This window comes from Fukomys damarensis, unplaced genomic scaffold (assembly GCF_012274545.1).
Source record: "Fukomys damarensis isolate Sample0158 unplaced genomic scaffold, DMR_v1.0_HiC HiC_scaffold_20, whole genome shotgun sequence".
In the NCBI taxonomy this organism is placed as follows: Eukaryota; Metazoa; Chordata; class Mammalia; order Rodentia; family Bathyergidae; genus Fukomys; species Fukomys damarensis.
In genome coordinates, this window is record NW_022900932.1 from 21,435,485 (window position 1) to 21,457,378 (window position 21,894).

The following is a 21,894-nucleotide window of genomic DNA, read 5'->3' on the forward strand; positions in this document are numbered from 1 at the left end:
AGGTGTGTACCGCCACACCTGGCTATATCATCTAGCTATAGATAACAAGTCCTTAAGGCTAAGGATGTAGCTCAGCAGTACCAGGCCTACCTGTCAAGGGCAAGATCATGAGTTTGATCCCAGTACCCCTTCCCCCTCCCCCAGCAAAGTCTTTGAGACCACATGGTTTTTCAAAAGCATTGCATAATTTTAAAACTTGAAGTGCTGTTTACATTATATAAAATTATAAGTAGCAATTCAGTGGCATTTAATATATTCACAATGCAATTTCTTGTTTAGCCTTTTCACATTCACCTATTTATAAAAATTTTACTTATGTAAAATTTTGGGTATTGTTTTGAGATGGTTTTACCATGTTGTCCAGGCTGGCTTTTAACATTTGGGCCCAAACAATCCTCCTGCTTCAGCCTCCCAATCCCAATTAGCTGGGCACAGGGCTGGGCATTTAGCTCAGTGGTGCCACCACCTGCCTCGCAAGCGCAAGGACCCCCCCCAAAAAAAAAGAATACTGACACCAAGTAGCTGGACACCGGCCACACCACTGCACTCAGCCAAGAATTACCAGCAATTTTTAAATGATTTCTCTTAGACATTCAACTACTGCAAATCATACCAGTGTACAACAGGAAAAGAGACCTTTTACTTATTTTTATTATTTGTGGTGCTGGGGATTGAATCCAGGGTCATATGCATGTTAGGCATGTGCTGCACCACTGAGATCTAAGTCACCAAGGCTGGGCTGGAACTTGCACTCCTCCTACCTCACAGAGTGCTGGGATTACAGGCATGTACCACCACACCTGGCTAAATATTTTTTTCCTCTGTGGTACTAAGATTGAACCCAAGGATTCATACATGCTAGGCAAGCACTCTACCACTGATACATCTCCAGCCCACTTCCACACTATAGACCTTGCTGTGTCCTGACACCGAGAAGGGCTACACAGAATCTCCTCCCTCAGTTGATACTATCATAATCTCCAGTAACATTTGCATTCTGAATGATAGGAAATGGGAACAGCTGAACCACAAATAATTATCTTTCTTGTAAAAATTAAATGCAACGATTTTTTTTTTTTGTATCATAATCTCCAGTAACATTTGCATTCTGAATGATAGGAAATGGGAACAGCTGAACCACAAATAATTATCTTTCTTGTAAAAATTAAATGCAACGATTTTTTTTTTTTTTTGAGACAGGATTTCACTATGTAGTGAGACTGACCTGAACTCACTATGTAGCTCAGGCTGGTCTCGAACTCACAGCGATCCTCCTATCTCAGCCTCCCGAGTGCTGGGATTACAGACGTGCACCATCACGCCCAGCCTATTTTTTTTGGTAACAATTTTTTGAGGTTCATCTTAATTTCACCAAGCCTGTTAGTTCCCTGCCTTTCAGGTTTTCCATTTTTTGAGCCAGGGTCTTGCCAAGTTGCTAAATCACCCAGGTTGGGCTTGAATTTGAGATCCTCCAGCCTCAGTCTCCCAGAATGCTGGAATTAGAAGTCTGCAACACCACCATATGGATTTTCCCCTCTCACTCTTCCCACATGAAGCCACCTGCCAGTGTGATGCAACAAAAAGACATGGTCCTTTGTGGACTCCAGTGAGTCAAATTTCTAAGCCTGCCATTCTGTTCCAGCAGCAGAAAATGAACTAAGACAGCATGACAGGCACAGAGGACACTCTGAGCAACAAAGAGAGCTGGAAAAGTTGCTGATGAAGTGACCACATACTTGTTTCTAGTCAGTTCAGCAGAGCTCTCAAAGAAAAACGTTTAGCAATTTCCTAGAACTCCTTTTTTTTTTTTTTTTCCAGCTTCAAATGTCATTCCCCCTTTTTTTTTTTGGTACCAGGGATTGAGCTCAGGACCTTGCACTTGCAAGGCAGGTGTTGGTACCACTGAGCTAAATCCCCAGCCCCAGAATTCCATTTTATAATGAAAATAATATAAGTTTTTATTTGTTATCTATCACAAGACTAAGAAATGCAATCCAAGAAATGTTAACTCTGTGGTTGAGCACTTACCTAGCTAGCACGTGGGAGGCCTTGGGGTAAATCCCCTGCACCTCACAATAGAAGAAAAAAGGCAATCCAAACTGCTCACTTGTGTAATGGAGCTGGGAAACAGCTTCAGCTTGTATTGCACTGTTTGGCAGGTAAACAGTCCCTGTCCCCATAGTTCTTCTGGGAGCCCTAACCTTAAAGATGACTGGAGCCAGGCATGGTGGAGCATGCCTATAATCTCAGCACTCTGGGAGGCTGAGGCAGGATGACTGCAAGTTTTAGGACAGTCTGGGCAAATTAAAGACTTAGACTTTGTCTCAAAAAAAAAGAAAAAAAGAAAAAGAGTGGGGGGTTAATGGTGGTCCCAGGTCCTAGACCCAGTGTGAAGGCCTTGGGCTCAAAACAACAGCAACAACAACAACAACAAAACAGAACGACTGAATCAGAAGGTAGGGGTAGCAAGAAAGTAAAACACTACAGTAAAATTAAGATCTTATATTACACTATGAAACAGGTTTTCTCACTATGTAGTTCAGACTACCCTTGAACTCACTATGTATCCCAGGCTGGTCTCCAACTTTAAGCAACTCTCCTCCCTCAGCCTTCTGTGTGCTGGGATTACAGGTGTATACCACTACACACAGTAACAAAAATTTTTTTTGGTACCAAGGATTGAACTCAGGATCTTGTGTTCTCAAGGAAGGCGTAGTGCTACTGAGCTAAATCCCCGGCCCTTTGTTTTTGGAGACATGGTCTTACTAGGCAGCTCAGGCTGTCAGTAACTACGTAGCCCAGGCTAGCCTCAAACTCGCAGCAATCTTCCTGCCTCCCTCTCCTCCTAAGTGCTGGGATTACAGGGGTGCACCATTACACCCAGCCAACAAGTTAATATACATCTAGTTTCTAACTATATTATTTGCAAAAAAATCCAGTTTTACTATTAGTTTGCCCCCCCCCGAAACTGAATCTTGGGCCATTGCACGGAGTTACAAACCCAGCCCTTTATGTTTTGAGGAGAGGATCTTGATAAGTCACTAATTTGCCAGGCTGGGCTAATACTTGAGATCCTCCTAAAGTGCTGGCATTATAGGCATGTACCACCTCATGGTTTCATATCAAAGAATCTTCAGTTTGTATGGGCCCCTTTTTCCCCTATTTTTAAAATTTTGAGATGGGGTCTTTCCAAGTTGTCCAGATTGGTCTGGCCCTGAATTTGTGAACCTCCTACCCCAACCTCCCCAGTACTGGGATTATGGACCTGCATCATCACATTTAACAATTTAAAATGAAATTACTGCTGAAGTACCACCAATGTCAGGCAAAGCAAGACATTATTTGCAGGTTTTTGGATGTTTTCAGCAACCAAAAGCTAAATGTGACCAAGCCATTAAAAGAGAAATGACTATGGATCTTCAAATGATTATAGTGACGGTTGGTTGTTTAGCTCTCTTCTGGAAATAGAAGCTTAAAAGTTAAACATTCATCTCTTGGGACCATTTTAAACAAGCCAGGTGAATATCTTCTCCAACAGCAAAATGGGTAAAGCCCTGGGAAAGTAACAGATGGCACTGAGAATTGGCAAACGTGGCCCAAGGCAGGCGCATCTTATACCTTATGGAAAAACACCTCAAAGGTTTCCTCTAATTAAATATTTGTTCTAAGCAGAAACAGCAAGTCTTTGTGTGGCCAGGAGCTGGCCTACAAGTTTCTTTTTTTTAAATCTAAGAAAGGAAATGAATGGCTATTAAATATTAATTCTTTATATGTTAGATCTGTTCTTTCCCTGCCTAGAGGAAAGGAAAAAAGCTAGAGATAAAACAGATATGCTGCCATGTGGAAACAATCTTATCAAGAATGGGAGGCCAATTTAACTAGCAAGGGGATTCATAGTTTTACTAAAGCCAGATGATGTGAAATATTAAACCCCTTGCCATTTATCTGGTAGCCACAAAGAAAAAAATTTTATTTTCTGGCACTGGGGATTGAATCCAGGGGCTAGTGCATCCTAGATGACCACTGAGCTGTTTAAAATTTTGAGACTGAGTCTGTTGCTCAGGCAGAGCTCAAATTTGCAACCTTTCAACCTCAACCTCCTTAGTCGCTGGGATTACAGGCCCACATCAAAGCCCAATTAAGAAAAAAAAAGATTCTTTATGGCATTTTCTTGCCTTTATGATGGGGAATATAATGTGGCCAATTTTTTTGCTGACACTTTCAATCACTAACTACTATCAATTTTTTTTCTTTACTTTTGCTTGAGACTAGGTTTTGCTATGTAGTTCAGGGTGTCCTTGAACTCACTATATAGCCCAGGTTGGCCTCGAACTTGTGGCAATCCTCCTTTCTCAGCCTGAGCGATAGGACTGCAGGTGTGTGCCATTATGCCGGGCTTTATTAACTACTATCAATTTTTTAAACTCTACTATGACCTTGCTAAAGAGAATGTGTCACAGCAAATTAGTCCCAAAACTAGTTCATGTTTTCAGTTTATCTTGAATCTAGAATTTTGAATGGTCATGAAGTAGAGCATGCAAATTCTTCATTTTAATCTATTTTTCTCCATTTTTTTGCAATCCTAGTGATTGAACCCTATGCTAGGCAAGGTCTCTACCAATGAGCCACACCCCTGAACCCCTTTAGTTTCTTCAGATATGAGATTTCTGAACTTGACAGTGTTTTAATAACTTTTAAATGACTGCCTACATGTCACATTTAAAGTTGTTCACTGTATGTTATGAAGCTTCCTTTGCTTGAACTGCTAGAGCAACACTATAGTATAGACCATACCTTGGTGAAACCAAGCATATCTAAAACCACAGGCAAAATCTGAACCTTACTTTGGAGCTCAGAGAACTTTTAAGGCCAAGGCCATAAAAACACAAATAGATGCTAAGATACAAAAAGGAGGAGTGGTTGGAAAAAGTTCAATTCTGATTTTTTTTTTGTACCTGGAATCAAATTCAGGACCTTGTATTTGTGAGGCAGGAGAAGCAACACTGGGCTAAATCCCCAGCCCAATTCTGAATTTTAATTTTCCAAATTTGAAACTTAGAGCAAACAGGCACCTTTTCACCACATTATTATGAAACTAATACTGTTGCAATAAAGGATTACAGTAAATGGCATTCTTTGATGCTAGGTCTAGGACACGTGGGCTCTAAAATTGGTGAACCAGAAAGCCATCTGATCTCAAGACATTGCACATGCCAAGAGCCAAACAGTATACAGACAATTGAGGTATCTAACCCTATACTTCAATATATTGAAAATATACATTCTGGCCACACATGGTGGCACATGCCTGTAATCTCAGCACTTGAGAGGCTTAAGCTGGAAGATCACTGCAAGTTCAAGGCCAGCCTAGACTACTGAGTTCAAGGCCAGTCTGAAATAGTGAGGCCCTGTCTCAAAAAAGAAATCCCAGGGCCGGGGGTTTAGCTCAGTAGTTCTGGCGACTGCTTGGCAAATGCAACTTGAGTTTGATCCCCAGTACCAAAAAAAAAAAAGAAAGAAAAAAAAGAAAGAAAAAAAAGAAAGAAAAAAAAGAAAGAAAGAAAGAAAGAAAGAAAGAAAGAAAGAAAGAAAGAAAGAAAGAAAGAAAGAAAGAAAGAAAGAAATTCCATATATTTTTTGGTATTGGGGAAGTTAAACTCCAGCTGTGTGCAAGCTAATCATGTGTGCTCTACCACCAAGCCCCCAAATAGTTTTAAAGCTGAAATATTAGGCATAAAATTTTAAAATATCCACTGAGAAAATATGAGGACAAAATCCAAAGCATGGTAAGCCAGAAACTAGTTACTCCAAGGCCCATAGTAAGACTTGCTACTATTGTAGGGAAGCTCTCCTGAGAGATCTGTGCATTTTGCATTAACAAAATTTCTTTGCAATGCACACAGATTTATACCACCTTAAATTTCCTATAGAAAACACATTACTCTTTGAGAACATTAGTTATAGTTACAAATCTGGAGGTCACTGATAAAGAGTACTGAAGGTTACTTGGGAAAACAAGCTAATGGCTTTTACTTTGGGCCTCCAATTCCTAAGGTGATTTTATCTGCCAACTACTGGAGGGCCCAGCCAACCAAGAGCGAAACATGACAAAGAAAACAGAATTGGCCAGGCATGGTGGTACATGCCTATAATACCAGCACTCAGGAAGCTGAGGCAGAAATGTTCTCAGTTCAAGGACAGCCTCAACTGCTTAGTCAGACCCTCTCAAAAAAACCAAAACCAAAACCCCAAAAAACACAACAAATAAATTAACTATCGGGCAGGTACAGTGGCACATGCCTGTAATCCCAACACTTGGGAGGATGAGGCAAGACTGCTGTGTCATATGAAGAAGGAAGGAAGGAAGGAAGGAAGGGAGGAAGGGAAGAAGAGAGGGACTCCTTTATGACTGCCAGCATATTCTGAAAGCCCTTCAAGTGCCATGTAAATCCTTAAACAAAACCTACAGTCCCCTCTAGAGTAATTTGACAAAACCTAACCTGTACTTTAACTAGCTAAGGTAAGTAAGTCTTCAAGTCTCTGAAGGGCCATTTATCACCTGGACCAGGGAGAATTCATGAAGACTGGCCTGGACCCAGCCAGTCGCCAATGATAATTCCTTGTTGCTGGAATTGTCAACAATACCTATTTAAGTACCAAAAGAGAAAATTTTACCTATAATTCCAGTGACTTAGGACACTAAGGCAGAGAAAAACAAGTTTGAGGTCAGTGTTGGCAATTTAGCAAGATTTTTGTCTAAAAATAAAAAGGGCTGGGAATATTAGGTTGGTGGTAGAATACTTACCTACCATGGTTGGAGCCATGGATCCAATCTCCAGTGCCACCCCAAAACAACAAAAACAAAATCTTTACAATTTGCTGTTTGAATAACATTATGTTTTCACCAAGGGCTTTAATGGCTAGTGGACATTATCCATGGGTAAATTCCCCGAAGACATTAATTAAAGATTTCACTCATATTCTAATATGTAAGCTGTTTAATATAATACAAGTACCTTTCTACATTAGAAAGTAAGTCTCCAAAAATCCTGTTCTCTACAGAAACACTGCTCTTCTTCTCATAAAGAAGTGGTCAACTCTGCACTACAATACAATATAATTACACTGTCACTAGAGCACAAATCTGTTCTCATCCATTGGATCTTGGCTAGGGTTTTGTGGCTTACTGGTCTAACACACTTGAGATTTCCCCCTAAACTGAAGCCTAAAAAAGACACCTGAGAGTCGAATCTTTCATGGTGTCCATGGTCTCTGAACTTCTACCCAAGTTCATGTAGCTTACTGATGCTGAAAACATGTATTAGGATGTGCTAACAATGTAAAAATATCGTCTTTCTTCCTCAGTAAACGCCTGGCATGAGCCCAAATCCCATCTTTTAAGCAAAGATCTGATCCTGTATCTTGGTCACTCTCAGGGTTTGAAGAAAGAACAGCCCAGTGTCAGGGTGTTCTTCACATGGGATGTTCTTTGCAAGTCAAACGCGAATGTGCATGTCTGTGAGTATGCCAGGTAACTGTGGAGTTACTGCGAGTTGAGGGTGCCCATGAAGGACATAGGGGAAGCACATTAGCTATCCTGTCCAACATGGTCTAGCTCATGCAGTTCAGGGTCTTTACCTTTTTTTTTTTACAGTACTGAGGAAAGAAACCAGGGAGTGCTGAACCTGGTCCCCAGCACTTTCTTTTTTTTGTTTGTTTGTTTTTTTGAGGCAGGGTCCCACTATGTAGTTGAGGCTGACCTGGAACTCACTCTGTAGCCCAGGTTGGTCTCGAACTCACAGCCAATCCTCCTGCCTCTGCCTCCTGAGTTCTGGGATTACAGGCGTGCACCACCATGCCCAGCACTTTCCTCCATTTTTAAAGACAGATTTGGCTAAATTGGCCAGGCTGTCCTTCGACTTGTGATCCTCTTGATTCAGCCTGAGCTATTTAATAATTGTTTAAAAGAACAAAAAACAAAGGGCTGAGATGAAGCCCAGTGGTTAACAATCATAGGCTGGATACCCAGTATCACAAAATACAAAAATTACTTGGGTGAAACTAATTTTTCCAGATGGCTTTTAGTACACGGTCTCTGTTTGACTAAGGATGGAGCCCAGGGAATCACATGTGTTCTATCACTGAGCCATATTCCCAGCCCTAATTGTTTCATTTAAATATATACTCATGCTGGGCGTTGTGGCGCACCCCTGTAATCCCAGCACTCAAGAGGTTAAGGAAGGAGGATCACCTCAAGTTTGATACTAGGCCTGGGAAACAGGGTTAGTTCAGGGACAACCTGAGCTATACTGTAAGACCCTGTGTTCCAAAAACAAAAATAAAAAATTCTTCCAAGAAATACTATTAATGCCATCTTTTATTTAAAAATTTATCTCTAACTGGGTGTGGTAGTACAAGCCAGCAATTACAGCTACTTAGAAGGCTGAGGCAGGAGGACTGAAAATTTGATCTTATCAAGAGCCTTTCAGAAAACAAAAACCAGAGCGGATGTAGCTTATGAGTAGAGCACTTGCTCAGCATTCACAAGGCCATGAGTTTAGGCTTCAGCACTACCGTTTTTCCTTTGAGAAAACACTTTGAAAAACTCTACAATGCCCTCCCCACCTGCCTCCCAAGCACAAGGTCCTGATTTCAATCCCCAGTAACAAAAAAAAAAAAAAAAAAAAACTCTACAATGTTTCACCTCAAAGACAGACATTGGTGCCAGGGATTTAGCCGCAAGCAAGCTCAAGGTCCCGAGTTCAATCCCCCATACCAAAATACAAAGGAAAAAAAAGAAAAAAAAAAGACAGACATTACTACAATAAATATGTAATTATGGAGGGTCAATAAACCCTAAGAACAGAAAAATCAATTTAAGACAAAATGTGGTTTGAAAGAATTGGAGGTATTTTAATCTATCTCTTAGTAAGAGCCATGTAGATTCCATTTAGTTTAAGTCACATGAAAAATGGCATTTACATTCTCAAATTCACCTATTTAGAATATCTGGCCATTATTTTATCAAAATAAACTGAAGTAAAACAAAATGAAATAAAGCAAACTCCAAAACAGTATGTATTTTTATGACAATGAAATATTCCACTAGGTTTTTTAAATTAAAAATTTAATCATCTGCTATAGATTCAAGTCAGTTTGCACTACTAACCTGATAATGACAATCCTGTATTCTTTAGAGCAGAGTTTCTCAAACTGGCCATTACTGGCATTTCAGGCTAAATAATTCCTTGTAAGGAATTGTCCTATGCAGCATAGATAATTCAGCAATATCCTAGACCTCTAGCAACGAACTGCCAGCAGCACCCACCCAACCATACACCTGAAAACATTTTGAAATAATGCAAAACGTCCTTCCTAGGATAAATTCATCTACTGAGAACCAATGCTGTGGAGAATATGATATTCCCTTCGTCATTCAATAGTGAAAATTAACTTAATTAATTAATTAATTAGTTTATTTATTTATTGGTACTGGGGATTGAACTCAGGACCTTATGCTTTTGAGGCAGGCAGCTACATTACTGAGCTAAATCCCCAGCGAAAATTAACTTTTAAACATCCACTACAATTCTGAAGGAAGTACACAGCTTAATAAAAAATTTTCAATTAAAGAATACTTAAGGCATCATACTAACATCTACTGGCTTGTTACTAAACTATACATCTGACATGCCTTGCATTTTTTTGGTAAACCTTCAAAATTAAAAGTAACATGGATGCTATTTTGGGAAAGTAGAACACGTAAACAAAAGCAATAACATTAACTTTAGGACTATTAATGGTATGTAAAGCCTAACAAACATATACTAGTTATCTATTGCTTTCTAAGTTTTTGATATACTATTTTTTGGATGAACTGAATTTTTTTTTTTTTTTTTGAGACAGGGTCTCATGATGTAGTTCAGGCTGGCCTTGAACTCAAGGTGATCCTCCTGTCTCTACCTCCCAAATAGTGGGATTTATAGGTGTGTGCCAACACGCCAGGTTCTTGAACTGAATTTTTCATAAATGTTTTCAGAGACTGATAATTAAGAGGAAATTTTTTGGTGACAAAAAAATTCTGCTTCAAAAAACTAGCAAAAAATGAGCAGCATACTATTTTATGGTTTATGCTAGAAATTCAAAGATGAACTACAAAATAACGCTAATATTAATTCTATACATAAAATCAAAATTTTCTAGACATTTTAATAAAAGACATTTGGTAATTAAATACTGTCCAATTAAACTGATGAACTTTATTGGGGTTAAAACTATAACAAAGTTCATCCTAAAACATTTTGCAATGCAAAATCATTTCACTCAAGGAGTGTTTAATAAATTTGAACACTACAAATTACAAGCAATTTTCAAAAGCAGACATATTCATAAAACTTTATACATCATTTGAACTAACATGTATACTACTAAAATCAAAACATGCATCACCACCAAACATTCTTGTATCATGATTTTTTATATATTACATTATTTAACACTACTCCTCATCACTATACGAATTTTATCATACACTTGAACCATTCTCCTTGGATTTCTGATCTTTGTCTTCATTTTTTATATTATCCTGTAAAACAACAAATAAGGAAAAATTACATTTTATTAATTCTCTTAAATTTTACTTTCAAGACAGTTTATAAGCAGATTGTTATTAAATATTTTTAGTTATAAACAAAATAATCATCTTAGTGCCAAAGCGTTTTCCTAAATTCTGTCCAACAATAAATGAATTTAAAAGAAAGAAATTATCAGCACTGTAAAAAGCAAATACACATATATATAAAAGAAAAGAAGAGTTTTATCTTCCTTAATTTCAAACCCACTCTTCAATTCTATAATTTCCCTTTTATTGGGGGGGGCAGTGTTGCTGGAGATCAAACTCAGGAGTTTGCACTCGTGAAGCAGGTGCGGTGCCACTGAGCTAAATCCCCGTCCCTCCACTCTCTAATTCTGAAAGAAATAAAAATAAAACCTTCCCCTCCTGCTTAGAGTGCTGCAATCCATCCAAGGGCTTCCACACTCTGAACACATAAAGAGTTAAGCCCCAGCTCCAAATTTGCTTTAGGAAATCTGTATACATAATTCATGTTGACATGCCATGTAAGATTTAGACAAATGCAATCATTTGGGAATGATTTTGACTAATTTTAAGGAGGGAATGCTACCATTATTTGCTTCTCCAAGAAAGAGCACAAAAACATTAAAATACTAGAAACATTTTAAAATTTAAACTAAAAAAATTTAAAGTAAAATATCTCTTGGGCTGGGGAGGAGTAAAAATTTCTTACCTTTTTGAGAACAGTGTGGATTTCATCCATTACTGTAGATAAGTTTCTGATTGTCTTATTCAGTTGGTTTTCAAACTGCAAATTCATGTTTTCGGAAACCTTTAAGTTTTCTTGTAACTGACTAAGGTCTTTTTTAACTTCTCTGAGTTCACCAGAGAGGTTTTTGTTGGAAATTTCCAAATTTAATATTGTTTTTTGATCTTCATCTGTTAAAGATAAAATTTCCACTTTACTTTCAGATTAAAAGTATTTAAGCTACAAGGGTGGGGATTTAGCTCAGTGGCACCATGCCTGCTTCACAAGCACAAGGTCCTGAGTTCCATCCCCGGTACCAAAAAGGCCCCCCAAAACAACAAAAAAAGCATTTAAACTACAGCCAGGTAGAGTAACAAACTCCTGTAATATCACCCTCACCAAGCTGAGGCAGGAGGCTCACGAGTTTGAGGCAAACTAGGGCTTCACAGTGAGTTCAACACCACTTATATATAATGAGACCCTCCCTCAAAAACAAAAAGCTATAGAAAAAAGCAGATAAAAATAAATTTTAGTAGTTCTAAAGCATGACGCATTGCACAACAGTTTCATTAAAATATAAGACTTAAGTGCTGTATTACTGTATTGGTAACCACAGGCTGCATTTTTAGATAACTATATAAACTAGAGAAAATAGAAACTGATAACCAGGCGTGGTGGCACACACCTGTATCCCAGCACTTGGGAGACTGAAGCAGGAGGATAATAGCTCAATGCCAGCCTGAGCTAACAGTGAACTCAAGGCCAGCCTGAACTGCACAGTGAGACCTTGTCTCCAAAACACAAAACAAACAAAAAACTGGTAAAAAGAGGTACTAGAAGAGGTTTAAAAGGGTATGAAATAACAAGTGAACATGGGAATGCCATAAATAGCTAAGCTTGTTATAAAGCTAAGCACATTTATAACTTGCAACAGAAATCATCAAAAGTAGTTACATGTTGTCCAGACTAAAATTTAAGATATGCCTATACACACACAACATTTTAATTTATTTTAGTATTACTGGGGATTGAACCCAGGGCCAAACATGCTAGGCAAGCTACAACTCCAGTCCTTTTTCTGATTTTTTTGAGACAGGGTCTCACTATGTATAGTTGAGATTGACCTGGAACTCACTATGTAGCCCAGGCTGGTCTTGAACTCAAAGTGACCCTCTTGCCTCAGCCTCCTGAGTGCTGGAATTAAAGGTATATGCCATCATGCCCCGCTACTCCAGTCCTTTTTGAGACAGTTTCTTGCTAAACTCCTGGGCCGTCCTTAAATTTACCATCTTCCTATCCTTTCCAAGTAGCTGGGATTGCAGTCATGTATCACCACACTAGGCTCCAAAAGGGTCTTAAAATATTAACTTACCCAATGGTATACCTCACCTGTTTTTTCTTCTAGTAATTGTAGCTTCTGTTCTACTTCAGCTCTTACTTTTTCACTCTTTTCCAATTTTTGCAAGAGACTTCCTACATCTACCATTGCACCATTATACACAATAAGTCCTACATTTTCTTCTATGTCCTTTAATTCCTGTTTTACTGTTAGTGTTGGAAGTAACAACCTGTTACCTACAACAAATAATATCACATTTTAGAAAGGTATTTCTCTTAACTAAAAAATAATATAGTTATAAAAAAGCCAAAAGCATGAAATATACTCAAACCTAGCATATCTTCCTGTAAGGATTCAGACTCTTCATGATTTTCTTCATCTTTTGAAGTATCTGTTAATTTCCGATAAAAGCAAGATTCACGGACTACTACTTTATTGAGAAGTTTCTTTACCTATTACACAAACAAGCAAGCACATTAATAAGATAAAAATGTTTTTTGATTCTCCCACAAAAATGGTATTGTAATTTTCAAAAATAAGTATCCATGGAAACTGTTTTCTTGGGTATCAATTTACTATTCAAAGCACTTATTCAAGTGTCTTCTTTGTAAATTTAAGAATATTATGAGGGCTCAAAAGCAGTAGGTCCCAAGTTCAATCCCCAGTACCAAAAAAAAAAAAAAATTATGAGGGGGAAATCACATTAAAATAAAAGTAAAAGGATGTTTATTATAGCATAATTTATAATTCCAAAAAACAAAAACCACAAGTAATGATGAGCTATGTCAATATGGTACACAGGCACAACAAAACATTATTCAGCAAAACGAGTAAGGCAGGGCCAGGAATTTAGCTCAGTGGTTCTGCTGCCTGCTTCACAAGCACAAGGTCTGAAGTTCAAACCCTGGTTAAAAAAAAAAAAAAAAAAGGTCTGCACTGTCATGACAAAATGTCTAGATTTAATATAAATAAAAAAGGGACTAGAGGCCAGGGATTTAGCTCAGTGGTGTCCCATCTGCCTCACAAGTACAAGGTCCTGAGTTCCATTCCCAGTACGAGGGTGGGGGTGGGGGGATGGGACAATTTCATGTTTTATAAACAAGGAACTATTAGCCAGGTGTGCTGTGACACATCTGTAATCTAAGCATTCTGGAAGGGCAAGGAGGGAGGATTACAAGTTTGAGTCCAGCCTGGACCACTTAGTGAGACCCTGTCTTAAAATTTGAAAAGGGCTGGGAATGTAGCTTAGTGGGAAGGCCCTGCATGGGATCAGCAGTATTGCCCCTCTGAAAGATGGAGACTATTGCTTACAAAAAGATTTAAAAGGTTTTATTTTAATTCTGAGAAGCAGAACTAGAGCGAGAGGGAGAAGCAACTTCTAACGTTTTTATCTTACACATTGCTCTAACAAGTATTGTATGACTGTTTAACAATTAGCCTGGATGGCTTGCTTCTATACATCACAAAGTCAAAGTCAAGGGGGATTAAAAAGAAAGATGAAGAACTGGAGCTGTCACTCAGTACAGCACCTGCATAGCATATGCAAACCCTTGGGGTTCAATCCCACTGTGAGGACAAGGAAAGGTTACTAAATGCTGCAATCATTTTAAATTTACAAAACAGCCTACCTGAGCTCGAGAAAGATGCAGTCCAAGAGTATAGAGTATTTCTTCCAAATCTTTTTCAAGAAGGTAACCACAATGGCTTTGATCAAAATAAACAAAGGCCATTAAGAGATCCCTATTAATTGTGATCATCTGAGTCTTTTCTTTTTCCTAAAGGAAATACAGAAGATATAGAATATATATTTTTTACCATTGAAAAACAATGTCCATATAAAAGCAGTAGTTTAAAAATGCTATTTACTTTATCGTAACTAAAACAAATTGACTTTGTATATAAATATGGAAGAAAAAAAAATCAGACACATTGGTTATCTGACATTGCCTCAAATACCAAAGAACAGTTGAGTGAAATTTGTTTACTGATAATATAGAGACATACAAAGACTACTAAACTTTATGATTACTTTAGGTTTAAAAATAAATTAATTATTTAAAATATGAAAATCACATTATAAAGGGTACAGTATTCAGTAAATACCTTATCTTTAGATGGCTTCTCCTTACAGTATCTATTGATATCTCTTTTGTCATCTCTTTTGTTCATTTCTTCTTCATCCCGATCTGTAAAATAGGTGTTATAGTACAAAAAAAAATTTTGGGGGGGGGTTTGGAGACAGGGTCTCGCTCTATGATACAGGGTGACCTCAAACTTGAGGCAATTTTCCTGCCTTAGCCTCCCAGATGCTGGAATTACAGGCATGTACCACCATGTCTGGCAGGGCAAAACATTTTTAAATACAAATATTGTTAACTTTTGTAGAAATCAAAACTACTCTATTAAAAAAAAAAAAGGCCAGGGATTTAGCTCAGTGGTCCACTGCCTGCCTTGAAAGCGCAAGGTCCCGAGTTTTAAATAAATAAATAATAAATATATGAATAAAAATAGTTTTGGGTTGGACATGGCTATGATCCTTGTATTCTGGGATGTTGAAGCAGGAGAACTGCAAGTTCAAGTCCAGCCTGGACAACATGGCAACTTGGTAAGATACTGTCTAAATTTAAAAGGGGCTGGGAATGTAGTTCAGTGTGAAATTTACTGAGCACCACCAAAAAACCCTTACAAAAAAACAAAAACACAAAAAACAACAACCAACTTTGAATGTTACACAAAAGAATTACAAAAATTAAAAAAACAGAAGAAATTACAAAGAATAGGTAGTGGCACATGCCAATAATCTCAGCTATGAGAGAGGCTGAGGAAGGAGGACAAACAATTTGGGTTCAGTGCGAGGAACTCAACACTTAGGGAAATTCTATCTCAAAATAAAAAAGGGGCAGAAATACCTTAGTAAGGAGGCCCTGGATTCAATCCTCAGAAACATAAACAGAAAAAGGAAAGCAAATAAGCTCTAAGTGGATCCAGACAGCAACAGCTTTTGAGATACGAAAAGCTTTTCATCTTCTTAAATACTTCACACTTGTAATCCCTTCCTGGACACCCACAATATACATTAGCAGCTAAACAAGCCAATCTTTGCTTAACAAACAAACAAACAAAAACAAATTTTTGGTTTTTTGAGACAGGGTCTTACTATATAGCTCAGGCAGGCCTGGAACCAAATGATTCTCCTGCCTCTGCCTCCCAAGTACTGTGATTAGAGGCTTGCCCAATGATATCTGGCAGCTTAAATAAAATTTTTGTCTATATATGTATTTTTTTGGGGGGGATCAAACTCGGGTCCTTGCACTTTTGAGGTAGGCGGCGGAACCACTGAGCTAAATCCCTAGCCCTTGTCCTAATATATTTTATTAAGCTTGAGAGCAGCTTTGGACATTTTGGGAGTATGACATTAGGAGGTACATTGTATTTGAAAAGTTAAAACACACGAAACAACTTAAAATAAAATACTAAAACATCTATGAATTTGTTAACATGGTAACTGAAGAAAGCCAGTAACAAAAGGCCTGCAAATTGTTTGACTCCGTTTATATGGAATGTCTAGAACACACACAGAGGGCCTGGGGATTTAGCTCAGTGGTTCCCCCACCTGCCTCAAAAGTGCAACAATCAAGAGTCTGATTGATCCCTGGTACCAAAAAATAAAAATAGAATGCACACAGAAACAAACAGCAGACTAACAGAAAGCTCTACTGCAAAAAAAGAAAAGCCATAAAGTGCCTGAGTTTGAGGGTGCAGCTCAGTGGTACAGTATGTGTGCAGTATGCAGGAAGCCCTGGGTTTGATTCCCTAGCACCAACACATAAATTCAATAAATGCATACACTATTCTATAAAGCACTAGAGACTATTACACCTCTTCTCTTTCTCTTTTTTATTTGTTTGTTCAGTACAGAGGATTGAACTCAGGACCTTGTGCTTGTGAGGCAGGCAGCAGAACCAATGAGCTAAATCCCTGGCCTTTTCTTTTTTGAAATAGTATCATTATGTAGCTCAGACTGGCCTTGAACTTGAAGCAATCCTAGCTGAGCCTCCCTAGTGTTGGGATTACAGGCATGGACTACCATGCCTGACTTATTACATGTTTTCTGACACAGATGAAGCACACTTAAGGGAATTATTTTTATCAAGTTGGTTTATTAATTATATTAGGGACATACAATAATAATAAAAGGCCGGGGATTTGGCTCAGTGGTTCTGTGACTACTTTGCAAGCGCAAGGGCCCGAGTTCAATTCCCGGGGCCAAAACAAAACAAAAAAAGTGTGAAAACCAACCATCTCACATAAAAATTAATAAAATGACTACTACATAACTTTTACTTAAGCATAATTTAAAAGTTTCTATTATACATAATGAAATATATGCACAAAGCAAAACTATTTTCCTCAATGCTAGGGATTATTATGCAAATTTGAGTCATACCATCCTCATCATCCTCAGCTTCCTCTGCTTCCATTGGGTCATACTCATCTTGATTATTATCTTCTTCAGTTTCATCATCATCTTTAGAATCATCTTTTCTTTTATCTTCTTTCTGTAACTTAAAATGACAAAAGGTATCTCACTAAACTGGGAAAATTATTTTTCTTCTAACAGCAACACACTCAATACGTTATTAAGGCTTAATTTAACCATGAACATTTTTTTGGTACTGGGGATCAAACTCAGAACCTTTACAGTCCAGGGATTTTGCTCGGTGGTGTCACTGCCTGCCTTGGAAGCACAAGGTCCTGAGTTCAATCCCTGATACCAAAAATAAAACAAACAAACTCAGGACCTTGCACTTCTTCTAACAGCAACACACTCAATACGTTATTAAGGCTTAATTTAACCATGAACATTTTTTTGGTACTGGGGATCAAACTCAGAACCTTTACAGTCCAGGGATTTTGCTCGGTGGTGTCACTGCCTGCCTTGGAAGCACAAGGTCCTGAGTTCAATCCCTGATACCAAAAATAAAACAAACAAACTCAGGACCTTGCACATGACAGGCAGGCAGGAACCGCTAAGCTACATCCCCAGGTATTTTTTTCAGATAGGGCTTTCCCTATGTAGGCCAGGCTGGCCTCCAACTTGTGGCAATCTTCCCGCCTCTGCTTCCCCCTCAAAAAAGGGGGACAAATTTCTAGCAGTGAATAAAACTTCAATTCAGGTTGGTCTTTATAATTTACTATTCTGTTGGAAATATCATTTGGATACTGTAAAACAAAATATAGAAATGATGTTGCCATCATACTAATAACTACAGACCTTCCTTTCATCTTTATCTTCTTTCTTATCTTTATCATCTCCTGATTTTCTCCGTTTGGGTTTTGGTTCATCAGTATCATCATCTCTTTCCTCTTTCTTATCTTTTCTCTCATCTTTTTTGCTTTTTTTATCTTTTTCTTTTTTGTCCTCTTTCTCAGGAAGAGACAGTAAAGATTTGTATATTCTCACACCAAAATCTCTTTGAAGCATTTCATTGAAAAGTTCTGCAAACAATGAAACCTATAAAAAGAAACAAACATTTAACTCAGACAAATTCAAGAGAAATAATTGGATAAATCTAGCATTGATAACTAATCAGATAGAAATTCACCAAATCTAATAATTTTAATGTATTTTAATCACAGTTATAATTGATGTCAACAATGCTGAAATACTCAAACTCCTCAGAGTATTTTGAAGACACAATTTGGTCAAAACAAAAAATAATGGCTCCACAACAGAAAATTTAGAAATAAGTACAAAAAGATTTCTGTACCTTCCAAACAAAATCAGTAATTTTTACAATAAATGCGCTTTATTCACTGACTCAAAAAGTTTTTGTTTTATTTTTTTCCTTTTTAAGATAGGGTCTCGCTAGGTAGTTCAGAATGACTTTGCACTCACTCTGTAGCTTAGGCTGGCCTTGAACTTGCAGCAATCTCTTGCCTTGACCTCCTAAGTGCTGGGATTACAGGTGTGTGCCACCATGCTTGGATGAACCAGTTCTTTTTCATTATTGTATCCCTAGTGCCTATAACAATTCCTAGTAAAATAGGTTTTTTATTGAAAACGTGTTTAGGCCAAGCATGGTGGCACATACCTATAACCCCAGGAGGCTAAGGCAGGAGGATTGCTGCAAATTCCAGGCCAGCGAAGTCTACATAGTGAGTTCAAGGCCAACCTGAACTATACAGTGAGACCCTGTCTCAAAAATCCAAATAAATATACACACACAAACAAACAATAAACAAAAACCTTCCTCTCATGCAACTCACAAATCTAGTGGAAAGAAGAATAACCCAATCAGCATAGAAGAACAAGCACAAACAGAATTAATTAACATGGAAGTCAAACAAGTCTCCTGGATCAGCTAAGATTTGAAATGTGGGGCTGGGGATTTAGCTCAGCATCCTGCCTCACAAGCACAAGGTCCCAAGTTTGATCCCCAGTACCAAAACAACAACAACAACAACAACAACAACAGCAGCAGCAGCAGCAACAACAAAGATTTGAAAAATGACCAAAAGGCAGCAGAGAAGAGCCATACCGATATCTACAAAAGTAACATTTCAAGAACAGAAAACAGTTCAAAGCCCTGAGTACAGAGTATGCATTAAAATAACTATGCAGTGACCCATAATGAGCTATAGCAAATCTGTGAATGCGAAATGATACACTAAATTTTCTATGTAAATATTTCTCATGCCAAAATATGTTGCTTTCAAAAGGTTTCTGTTGGTTTTGTTTTGTTTTGGTACCAGGGATCGAACTCAGGACCGTTACGCTTGTGAGGCAGGCAGCTGAACTGAGCTAAATCCCCGGCCCTTGGTTTTGTGTTTTGAAGACAGGACTTCCCAAACTGGTCATGTTGGCGCTTTCCTGTAATCCCAGCACTTGGAAGACTGAGGCAAGGAGGATCACCTCAAGTTCAAGGCCTGCTTGGCCTACATAGTGAGTTCAGGGCCAGCCTGAAGTATATAAAGGCAGACTCTGTCTCAACATCCCCCACCAAAAAACAGGATTTCCCTATGTGGGCCATGCTGGCCTCAACCATCCTCCTACCTCAGCCCTCAGGTATTCTGCTACCATATAGATTCTTAGGTAAAAGTTTCCCTAAATTGAAATGGTTGTCCACCGCTGTAAAATGTTTAATCTGTTTAGTACTACTCAGTACAACATTGATCAGGCTATCTTCCTGACTAGGATGGATAATGCAATTTATTGACTGATTGAATGACCGATTGGTACTGGGGATCGAACTTGGGTCCTTGTGCTTGTGAGGCAGGCAGCGGAACCACTGAGCTAAATCCCTGGCCCTGCAATTTATTGTAATTATAATTTTATAATTATTTTCTTCAGTTCATGGCCAATACTACTTTTAAAAGAATTTATTGTTAGTAAAACTTTAAGACGCTGCAAATTCCATTCTCTTAACCATTTATGTAAACTAAATTCCCAATTGTGTAGACACTGTTCCTTTAGTTGCCTCTTTTCTAAAACCTAGAGACTGAAAGCAATAATGTTCAACTGAAAGAAGCCCAAAATGATAACTAAAAGAGCAGAATCTAGATCTTTCCACTTACATGTACCGAAAATTTGAGATACAAGTATTATCAGTATTAAATGAGAAAAGTTAAATTTTATGATTATCTTAATTACTGAATGATTTGTCTTCTACTCTACTCTGAAGATAGTTTATTAACTGTTATTCTCCTGTAAATTTTTTATTAAATAAAAAATGATTTGTTTTGAATTCATGTGCCGAAGTGACTTGTATTCAAATGCTAAATTAAAATAAAACTGCCTAAAAATGATGGTGCATTCCTTAGTCTCAAAACTCTGGGAGGGAGAGACAAGAAGATCACAAGTCTGAGCCCCATGTGGACAATTTAGTGAGTTAGGGAAAGCCTGCCTCAAGATAAAAAAATAAAAAAGGCTGGGGACATAGCTCAAATGAAGGATCTGAGTTTAATTCCCAGCACAGGAAAACACCACCAAACAAACCTAAACTAATCAAAGCAATATGTTAGTGGGGAGGAAAAAACTTATCATTTTGCCAGAAAAGGGCAGTTTCAAAAAGTGCATTGTTTTCAGAGTGGTATTAGCTAGATAAGTGGTATTAGATAAGCAATTTACACACTTATAAGCAGAAAGTAACACCAAAAACTATCCATCGTGAAAGACTATACATTACATGGTAGGTACTACTAGGAGCTAACTATGTCAACTGTTACAAAAAAGGCAAAATAATAAAGTAGTGTTTAAAGACACTTTACTGGGATTAATTAAAAATTCAGAATAGCTAAATATTTATAACCTGTTTTATATCAAGATGAATAAACATGCACTTCTCTGTAGTGATGACTGAACACAAAGATTTGTGCATCATAGACAAGAGCTTCACCACTGAGTTACAGCCCCAGGCCTTTTTTAGTTTTACATATTGAGACAGGGTTTTGGCTAAGTAGCCCAGGCTGGCTTCGAATTTGTTATCTATATGCCTCAGCCTACTATTCATCTAACTAATTGGTAGACAATGGACTCCAGGATCAAAGAAACGTGACTGATTTTTCTTATATGATTTAAAAGATTTAAAAAATGTGAGGAGACAGTCATGGTAAACACAAACCTGTAACTCTGGTTACTCTAGCCATTTGGTTTGTTTTTTGTCTTTGAGACAGGGTCTCACTAGGTAGTGCAGGCTGGCCTTGAACTCTCTGTGCAGCCCAGGCTGACCTCAAATTAGGAGCAATTTTCCTGTCTCAGCCTCCTGAGTGTTGGGATTACAGGTGTGTACCACCATACTTCGCTACTCCAGCCATTTGGGAGGCAGAAACAGGAGGATTGTGAGTTTGAGGATAGCCTAGTCAACCTAGGAAGACCATTTCAAAAATATAAAAAATAAAAAGGATTGGGGATGTAGCTCAGTGATAGTGTCCTTGGGTTTGAGCCCAAGTACTGCGAAAAAGAAGTGAGATATGTTGAAAATATTCAGTAACAGAACACAATCATAATGTTAGATACAGAAAATTAAGATTTTGTATGGAGTACTAAAAATTACTTAATTTTTTTTATCTTAAAGAATGAAGCAATTAATTAGGAATTAAGTCTCAATTATTTATACAACCTAAACATAACTTTTACGTGTTACAAAAATGCTCTAAAAAATAAAAAAATCCATGCTTGTTGAAAATATTAACATCATCTATTTTCTCTTATAACTCATCCAATCATAAGTA

The 21,894-nt window shown here is 37.9% G+C and overlaps 1 protein-coding gene across 5 annotated transcripts in view; it reads right to left on the reverse strand.

Annotated features, from left to right (window-relative positions):
* Positions 1–10,262: 10,262 nt before the first annotated feature.
* Ccar1 (cell division cycle and apoptosis regulator 1) overlaps positions 10,263–21,894 on the reverse strand; it is a 55,685-nt gene continuing 44,053 nt past the window's right edge. For all 5 annotated transcript variants that reach the window (XM_010605820.3, XM_010605818.3, XM_010605832.3 and 2 more), the window contains 8 exons: positions 17,936–18,175; positions 17,108–17,225; positions 14,764–14,846; positions 14,289–14,435; positions 12,992–13,112; positions 12,711–12,896; positions 11,307–11,512; positions 10,263–10,585 (listed from right to left, as the gene is read on the reverse strand). In XM_010605820.3, the coding sequence (XP_010604122.1) occupies positions 10,526–10,585; positions 11,307–11,512; positions 12,711–12,896; positions 12,992–13,112; positions 14,289–14,435; positions 14,764–14,846; positions 17,108–17,225; positions 17,936–18,175 (1,161 nt within the window). In that variant the 3' untranslated portion in view covers positions 10,263–10,525. The remainder of the gene's footprint in view (positions 10,586–11,306; positions 11,513–12,710; positions 12,897–12,991; positions 13,113–14,288; positions 14,436–14,763; positions 14,847–17,107; positions 17,226–17,935; positions 18,176–21,894) is intronic.